The following is a 9,508-nucleotide window of genomic DNA, read 5'->3' as shown; positions in this document are numbered from 1 at the left end:
CGTAGGGTCCTAATCATAGTAAAGACCATAGTACTAAAATTTAAACCGAGCATCAGAATTGAGAAGAAAAACATTTAAGTGACCTTGAACGTTGGTCTGAGATTTTCAAAAGCTCCAAGTAAACTGTGATTTTAATGCTTGAAAAGTCAAACAGAATGTTCAGGAAAAAATAATCAGTCTGTGGTTGTGGGGGCAGAGACATCCAGCCATCCATTTTCTTACACCATTGTCCCTAGTGGGGTCGGGAGGTGCTGGTGTCTATCTCCAGTTAACGTTCCGGGCGAGAGGCGGGGTCACCTGGACAGGTCGCCAGCCTGTCACCGGGCAACACAGAGACGGACAGAACAAACAACCATGCACACACACACTGACACCTATGGAGAATTTAGAGAGACCAATTAAACTGACAGTCATGTTTTTGGACTGTGGAAGGAAGCCGGAGAACCCAGGCATGCACAGGGAGAACATGCAAACTCCATGCAGAAAGACCCCGGGCCGGGAATCGAACCCGTGGGTTGCCTACCCACTGGTAGGCAACAGCTCTACCCACTGTGCCACTGTGCAGCCTGGGGCAGAGACATATTGAACGAATAATTGCTGGAAGTACAACATGTTTTCTGAGTGATATAATTTACTAACTCTATATGCACATTATATACAGACAACAAATGATGTGCATAAAAACTTTGGTTTAAAAAGAAAGTAAATCTTTAAATGTGTTACTGAAGAAACATCTGAGGTAAAGATTTGCCAACTTGGAGACAAACTTCTAATCGGTAGCCTTTCTGGTTGCTTATGTACATCAGCTCCATCTTCACGTCACAGACAGACAGGCAGGATCTGATGGAAAAGTATGGTACAGTCCACGATGTTTAGATGGTCCTGTTGGACAAGCACTGGTTGACTACTTCCAACAGAGACGAGTTCTCCAAAGCTGCTGCCACTCTCTCTTTGTCCGCCAGCTGTTTGTTCACTGCAGATGGAAAAAATATATATACACATTTCTGTACTGTTCAGTCTGCTTAATGTGTCTACAGGAGCATTTATCAAGTTTTGAGTGGGAAAACACTGTACAGAACAAAGCCAATCCTTTCAACAGGCACCCATTTAAGCACTAAAAATCATTTGTATTTGTCCTAGGTAAAATGTACATTTTACATAAGAGATTTCCCAAGAATCTCGATTTTGGGTTTTCTCTCTCAACAATTTGATATGCACCTGCACGGTCAAACGTTTGACGTGCTTTGCATGATTCTACCTGCTTCTTCTGAGGCATGAGCTCCAGGAGTGATGTGAACATCAATCTGAGGAGTAAAAGAAAAAAGTCTAGTTAAAATAATTATTATAAGAATACTGCAGTACATTTTTATTTACCAACAAACTCATAAGAGCAGATGATATTTAATATCCATCTTCTATATCCTAGCAAACGTACTTTGAACCTGTCCGGCAAGGAGCGCAAAAGCTTGACCTTGATGGACAGACCAATGAGTGTCGCCATGCTGCAGTGGGGGATTGTGGGAGTGAACTCGACTCTCGCAGTACTCTCCGTGTCATTGACCTGAAAATAATCACACACACAAACACCAAAATTCAACTTGTATCCGTAAATTCACACAGAGCAGCAGAGGAAAGTACTTTGTTGAAGTTGAAGATTCTTCTACCAGCATGCCTCCATAATTTGTGAATCAAACCAACCCTGATGAGAAAATACCAATCTGGAATCTAAAGGACCCTAAGGATCTCTGGTCAACTTGCAGAAGTGTGTCTACTTCCTGGCCAATCAGAAGGCAAAGGAAGGAGTCTGTCATTTTGTTTAGATTTTGTCACTGGCAAAAAAAATATATCTTTCTTCACAGTTTGGGAGATCAAACATCCACAGGTAAGGAAGGTGAGAAATTTAACGGAATCAGGCAATAGGTGTAGCAGTACTATGCTACGCAACCATTAGCTGCGTTTTCATGTGCGCAAATCATTGTCAGTATTTTGCTAATGCCGAAAAAACATAATTTTGTGATTACATTTGGTGTGATTAAATAAGAAACTAAATGAAAATTGTACATAAATCATTTGGACACGCGATGAGTCATTACAAACCACGGCAGTGACGGACGTAAGCAGTTACACACTCATAATTCAGCCTTGGGGCTAACGCTCATCACAGGATACGCTGGCGTCTTATTCAGTCCTTATACTTGGAACGAATAAACGTTTTGGTGAAATTGTAGTCTGCAACTTTACAGAAGAGCTATGGATGCAACATGTACGAATGACAACGTTTTATGGACTGCGTAATTCTGTGAGAGCTCTGGTGGAGGCAGCTGCACAATGTCTGGAAAAAAACAAAACAAAACATCATCCTCCTACCACTTCCTGTTGCCTTCGTCATCGTTTTCACCAGAAGTAACATCCGGCTGTTAATCACGTGACTTGTGTGTTTCCAATGGAGCTTTGCGATTTACATCTATTTCCATATGACGGAAAAACCTCTTCATCCTAGCGCGGAAACTTTTGTAGAAAGACATGTTTTTTTTTTTCTTTTAAGTTGCCGTGTTTCCATTAAGCAAATTTATTTCCGTAATTTCAATTTGCACAATTGTTCCCTTCAAACAATATTAATGATCAGAACGGAAATTGAGCTCATTTTATTTTATCATGCGATTGATTGATTAATTGCTTTTTGCAACAATCTTGCTGAAACAATCAGCAAAAGTACCCTAGAATAAATACAAAATGACTTCTGAAAGTAACTGGCTGTTTTGGCTCCATTTACTGTTTCAGAGTAAAAGGGGCTCTAAGCACAAATGCACTCCACACATTTCAGATTTTTGATTGCAAAAGCAAAAATAAACAACAAGTATAATATTTCTTTCATTTCACTCTAAGGCAGAACTCCTCGTTGGTCTGTCGCATAAAATAGATTGAAGCTTATGGGTGAATCTTTTCAGAGCCCGTTAGTGGCGGTGAAGGTTGATACGAATTTAAACACGAACCTTAACTCGGTCCAGCTCGACCACGTTGAGCTCCTCCAGGGTCAGCGGATGCTCCGGGTCATTGATGGATCGGACCAGATGTAGCACAAGTTAAAGGACATCGACCATTTATTCAGCATGACTGAAACTGTTTTTTTTTTTACTTTTATGCATCAGATCATATAAATACAAGCACAGTGGTTTATTGTTTGCTATCAATTTGATCTACTTTAGGAACGTTCTCAATTTTGTTTAATTACATTAAATACAACCTGGATTGCAGGACATTTTCATCACTTTTTTATTTTTTTTATTTTTAAAGGATATCAAATATTTCCCTGTCGTCGATGGGGTCGTGAACGTCTTCGTCCTCTTCGGACGCTGTTACCATCCTGTCCCCGGAGCGCTGGAAGATCATCGGGTTCGCATTCTCCAGTATGACCCCTTCGGACATTTTCAAGTATATTTTATGCGCCTTGAAACGGAGAAAAAAAAAATAAATATATATATATATATATATATATATCTAAGCCGTTGTGCTGGAAAGAGCAACCTGAACGAGCACTTCAGGGTTTAACGGAAACACAACGTCAACGAAGTGAAAGTCTTCTTCTTCTTTTTTTTATGGCGGTTGGCAAACAAGTTATAGGTGCATTACCGCCACCTTCCAGATTGGAGTGTGGATCAGACGTTTACCTATTATCATCTCCCCGCTCTTCTTAGAAAACAAAAAATACTGCTTAAAAACTACATCCTCATAGATCATAGATGATCTCTGAAACTATTCCCTAATATCTCATTTATTTTTATTCCTACTTAAATCTCTAAGTAACACCTCTCGTTCCTGAACATGTTTATTACATTCTAAAAAAAAAAAAAAAAAAAATGTCGCATTGTTTCTAATGTTCCACAATAATTACAACAACCTGTACTATGCTTATTAATTGTTTTAAGAGTACTATTTAATCCTGTATGTCCAAACCTTTTTCTAGATATAACATCTTCTTCTTTTTTTTAAATTCTATTACATTTCCTTAATTCCCCAACTTTATTTTGGATAGTATAATAAAACCTAGCATTGCCTCCTCTACCCCACTGTTCTTGCCATTTCTTCTTGATATACATTTTAATAATATTCTTTACCTCATTTTTTTTAACTTATTTTAATATTTAAATCAACAATATTCTTTTTTTGCAGCACTCTTTTAGCAAAACTATCAGCCAACTCATTTCCTTTCATACCAACGTGGGCAGAAATCCAAACTAGTTCAACATGAGAGTCATCATTTTTAATCCTAAAAATGAAGTGACTTATATCCAATATAACATCTTGCAAAGAACTTTGCACAGTTTTTCCTCCTAAACTAACCGACTGAGTCGAGTGATGCTGTTGGATGCAGGTAATGAAAGCTAAAAGATAACAAGAACCTTGAGCTTGTTAACAAATAGTCTATCGGCTACCGATGTTGTCTATGTTCAAAAGTGGGTAGTAGTTGTCACATTCACTTGAGTAACTTTTTGGAAGGTACTTATAAGAGTAGTTTTACTGCACTGTTCCTTTTTCTTTTACTTAAGTCATATTATTATTGCTACGTAGATTCATTTTGCCCCCCGCCCCAAAATAAGCTGATGCCCCCCCCCCCCCCCTCCCCTGTTAAACCCGCCTGGAGCCGGGGATGAGATAAACACCTTTGGAATAAGAAATAAAAAAAAAACTACATGGTGTAATTTTTCCGTTTGTCCTGTAGATGGCAGAGTCTTTTTATTCTAGCCTGACACACACCATGGTATGTTTGTGGGAAAACCCACAAACAGGTAAAACGTGAACCCGTTGTCTATAATTATTTATCCGTGCAGCGTCATTAGGGTTTCCTGTCCACAGCAATGACTGGGGAACAGGTCGGGGGGAAACATGGACAGTGTAATTCTGCAGAGTTATATTCCATAAATTGGAATATTGTTGAAAAGTCCATTTAACTCAATTGAGTAAGTGAAACACATTCCATAGATTATTTATGCACAGACTTAGGTTTAAAGCCTTTATTTCTGTTAATTATGACTTAATATTAGAATACTATATAGGCCAATAAACAAACATTCTTAATGCAAAAATGTGAGCTTTCTCTCTCTTTTTTTTCTACCAAAAACTGGATAACAAAAGTCATCAGTCTGGTGCAAAATTGTCCTTTTTTTTTTTTTGAAGGACGATTTTGACTTTATAATTCATTTTATTTGTTGTTTCTGTTGTTTTGTTTATTTATTTTGGATATTTCAAATGTCTTCCAGTTCCAGTCTTATCCCTCATGCCATAAGACTACAAAACTCCTATTTATTTAATATTTTATTGTATATATTTATATTATATTGCCCATCCATCCATTTTCTAACACCCTTGTCCCTAGTGAGGTCAAGAGGGCTGCTGGTGTCTATCTCCAGTGAACGTTTCGGGCGAGAGGCGGGGTTCACCCTGGACAGGTCGCCAGTCTGTCGCAGATATTATATTGTACATATTTATATTAATAGTTTTTATTATTACTTCTATTATTATTATTACTATCTCTATATGTCAAAATATTCATTGGAATTTAAACTATCGATTTTTGAGAACGTGTCCTTGCATTCCTGTGTCGTTACCATTGTATTCCTTGAAAATGGTCTCAAAACAACAATATAATCGTTTATCGCAATAACAGTCTGGGACAATTTATCATCCGACAAACTTTTTTTATCGTGACAGGCGCACCGGCTGAAAGGTTGTTAAAAAATACTTTCAATCCGACAAACCGGCCTGGTCGGAAGCCATGTTTAATTTGACTGAATAATCCGTGTTTATTCGGACCATGAAACATTACATTTTGAGCACAGTTTATAAAGACAAAACATAACAGCAAATTGTAATGCAGAATGACAAGTGAGAGAAAACTGTGAACTGTTCAAGACAAAGTCTTGGCTAAAACCAACACATGTACACAAATGTATCTTCTTGTACCGTCTCAGCAATGCTGTCAAACATGAGGGACTGCGTGCTCACTGCTTGCCTTAGACCATTAGTTTGTGTTTATTATTATTCTTTATTTCTGAGAGCACGGAGACCAACATGGTCCTGTACAATCTGATGTTAGTCAGACACTGTTTCTGGAGTTGAGCCCAGAGCCAACACACCTGACGTACTTTTAATGAGACCACAAAGCTGGTGACAGCCGGTGCACCACCTGAGATATAAAAAGCAGCAGCGGTCATCAGTATACAACCTTCTGGGAAGAATGTTTCACCACCTGTGACATTTTAGCATTTATTCGAAAAGATCGGGCCCTGGGGAGATGTAAAGATTTGACAAACTTGGTATTTTAAACGTCAGACAACTTCGCCGACCACTTTTGTAGCAGATCTTTGTCAAGTTTGTGCTGAGACAAAAACCCATTCGTTTGTTAAAGTGTCTCACTAAAGCGTTCAAATCTCCTGAACTTGCTGAGATTCATACTACATGCTACAGTCTCAAATGGCAAAATGAAGAGGTAATAAAAAGTTGAAATCCAAAATAAAACTAGTGATGTTCCTGTTGTTGTTGATCAAAAGCAACTCTACAGGAAATGGTCTTTTAGCCTTGAAGTTTGTTCAAGATTAGTGAGGCATAAAAACTGAAAGCATTTGATTAAGACTCTGGGGATGCAGAGTAGATTTAAACCAGAAGACCTGAGAGGTCTGGAAGGTTGATACAACTGCAGATCTTTAATGTATTTTGGTGCAAAGTCATGTAGTGATTTATAAACTAACTATTTTAAAGTCTGTTCTTTGAGTGACAGGGACTCAGTGTAAGGACTTTTATAACTAGGGCGATGTCTTCAGTCTTTCTGGTTTTTGTGAGAACGTGAGTTTCTCTGTATCTTGATGAGACATTAGTCCTTTAATCCTAAATATTGTATCCAGGTTACTGAAGGCTGACCTAGTAACTGTCTCTGTGTCTCTGATGGTTGAGATAGTCTGAGCTGACTCCAGATCGTTCCTTCTTAGGTCCAAAGACAATAAGTTCAGTTTTGTTTCTGTTCAGATGAAGAAAATTGATTTGTCATAAACTGATTCGTCCTAAGCGTCTCAACTTCTGAGTATGAGTCACCTGGTGACATCGTAACGTACGGCTGTGTATCATCTGCTCAGCGATGGTAGCTCATCTTATTTCTTGTTCTAACCTGAGCTAGCGGGAGCAGATAGATATTAAATAGGAAGGGACCCAGGATTGAATCTTGGGTCAATCCTGGGTTCAATGTCACCCGACATGTGACTTCTGTCCGCTCTGATGAAAAATGACCTACTGACTCGAAGAAGTCAATGTCTTTTAGGTAAGTGTTTTCCTGAATGATTATGACACCTTTATCACCATTTGTCAATAATTTAATCGCTGAACTTCTATCTGTAGCTACTTTTAAGTTTCAGTCACCAACATCTGTCACTTCCGTGTGATTTAATGAGCACAACCCAGAGCCTCAAAAGCTTCTAGAGCACAAAGAGTTCCTCTCACCATATCAAAGTTCTCTTTCAAGTCTCAGGATTAGGATGTTTTCGAAGAATTTTCCTTTTAAGTTTAAAGTAGATCCTGGAAAAGCTCAACGTTTTTTTGTGCCCCCCCCCCCCCGTCATAAAGCATCTTAGCCCTTCAGAGGGCTTGGGACTCTTCAAAAACTCAAAAGTTCCTGACGAAAAGAAAGTTTGTGAAGAAAGAAAGAGCGTGAGAGAGAGAGAAAGGAAGAGAAAAGAAACAGGTGAATGATGAATGACAGAGAGTTAATGAAGTGCAGCGGATCAAATCGTGCTGGGATGTTTGTGGTTGATCTCATTAGAGATAAACTCATCTTCTCTTTCACAGCAGCAGTGCGGTAACACTGGGATCAGGTGTGATTACTACACTTAATTGACAGCGCGGAGAAAAGCCAGGGGTGCGTTTCTAATACCGTTCTAACTAAACAGGTTTTGTGCTCATCATCATTTGAATGGTAGGCCACAAAAAATGTAAGATATTTAATAAAATTCTGCAATCAGACTGCATTATACACACTCCCCGGCCACTTTATTTAGTGTAGATATTTACTGAGCTTTTACTTTTAACTGCAGGTGGGAGAAGGAGTTTTAGGGTAATTGCTTTTTAAAAATAAAAAATAAAAAAAAGATGGTAGGTGGGAACCCTATGTTGGCATTAAATGACAAGAAAATGCCTGTATGGTATGACAGCAAAAATAAATAAATAAATAAAATAAAAGTCCACAAAACTTTGTGTCAGTAACTTTTAGACACTTGCTGGCCGAATCTTGGAAGGAGTTTCAAAAGTAAAGCCACTCGCAAGACCACATGATTTTATTATTTTCTTTCTATTGAAACATTTGAAAAGTTGAAGAAAGGTTCTGAGTGCTGACACTTGCTCTGTTCCCCTGTTGTCTCCTCAGGTTGGTTCATGAGTTCAGATGTGAGGCAGAAATTATCTGGTTTTGAAAATGGATGGGGTTTTTTTTCTGTGTTCCCGTTCGAAACAAGCTTGGCAAGTAAAAATAATCAATGTTGTTTTTATGGGACTTAAAGCTTTGGAAAGTTGCAGCTCAACATATTTAACAAAGTCACTGTTTGTGGGGTCTGCATTTTCATGTCGCCGTTTGCTCTACAAAGACTTAAGCCTAGAGGACGACGTCTCGTCATTTTTTTTCTTCCTGTGGCCCTAATACTCCTTTATAGCAATCTGCTCAAATGTGAAAAAGAACAAGAAATAAGTCGTGATTTTCTTTCTGCTATTTGCACAAACTCTGTGAGGCCCACAATCCTCGTGAAATCGAAGGAAAAGTCCGTGTTTATATCTGGTGAGCCACACTCACGTCTCCGTCTCCACGGGGGGCAACATGGCTCCAAAGAGTTCTTTGTTTTCTGCCGCCGTTCTCCTCCACAGAGGTCAGATCCCAGAGATGGTTCAGCCTGTGGGAGGAGGTCTCTATTACGATAGTCCTGAGGGGTCTGCGGCCCGTAAGCATCTTTCTGTCCCCAATGAAGGGAAGCCGTTGAACACGAGCAGAGAGAGGACAGGGAGGAAAAGAAGCGCAGCACCAACAGAACCAAAGCCACAGGTTTCCGCTTCACCAAGCTGGTTTTTTTTGTGTTCGGAAACTCTTCTGTCCGACGCTAACAAATGGCCGGGTGTTTTGTTTTTAGGTTTTCCTTCTGCATCCACATTTTACCCCAACAGCAGCTTTTCTGACGTGACCAACTGTGACAAGCGAGAAACGTTGAACAATCTTTCAGTATTCATCCATAAAAGCAATACTAATATCGGATGTCAATATTGGCCCAAATTCTCGTATTGGTGCATTATTAAAGTTAATATTTGACCTGTTTTCTCACATTTTTTCTCTTGTGACCTTGTTTTTTTTTTTGTTTGGTTTTAATAGCCAAGGGTTCAGATGCCCTGTACGAAGCAAAGCGTAGAAGGTACTGGTTTTGGTTGAGATCATCATTCACTTGTCAATTATTCCTAACATCTGTGCAGAGAAACATACAAAACT

At 39.0% G+C, this 9,508-nt stretch overlaps 1 protein-coding gene across 1 annotated transcript; it reads right to left on the bottom strand.

The window, feature by feature from the left end:
- Positions 1–613: 613 nt before the first annotated feature.
- On the bottom strand, positions 614–3,582 carry fam96b (family with sequence similarity 96 member B). Its single transcript, XM_005806563.3, has 5 exons — positions 3,300–3,582; positions 2,994–3,073; positions 1,436–1,561; positions 1,259–1,304; positions 614–973 (listed from the first exon to the last, which is right to left on the bottom strand). Exons 1-5 carry the CDS (start codon positions 3,424–3,426, stop codon positions 873–875), a joined length of 480 nt encoding a protein of 159 aa, XP_005806620.1. The 5' UTR covers positions 3,427–3,582; the 3' UTR covers positions 614–872.
- Positions 3,583–9,508: the final 5,926 nt, after the last annotated feature.

This window comes from Xiphophorus maculatus, chromosome 22, assembly GCF_002775205.1.
Source record: "Xiphophorus maculatus strain JP 163 A chromosome 22, X_maculatus-5.0-male, whole genome shotgun sequence".
NCBI lineage: Eukaryota > Metazoa > Chordata > Actinopteri > Cyprinodontiformes > Poeciliidae > Xiphophorus > Xiphophorus maculatus.
This window is presented reverse-complemented; position numbering and strand designations above follow the sequence as displayed.

Excerpts from the sequence above, each read along its gene's own strand:
- fam96b (XM_005806563.3), bottom strand. The coding sequence starts at position 3,426 with ATGTCCGAAGGGGTCATACTGGAGAATGCGAACCCGATGATCTTCCAG. Across the intron at positions 3,074-3,299 it reads CGACGACAGGGAAATATTTG|ATCTGGTCCGATCCATCAAT; the intron begins ATATCCTTTAAA and ends AACTTGTGCTAC. Across the intron at positions 974-1,258 it reads TCATGCCTCAGAAGAAGCAG|TGAACAAACAGCTGGCGGAC; the intron begins GTAGAATCATGC and ends TTCCATCTGCAG.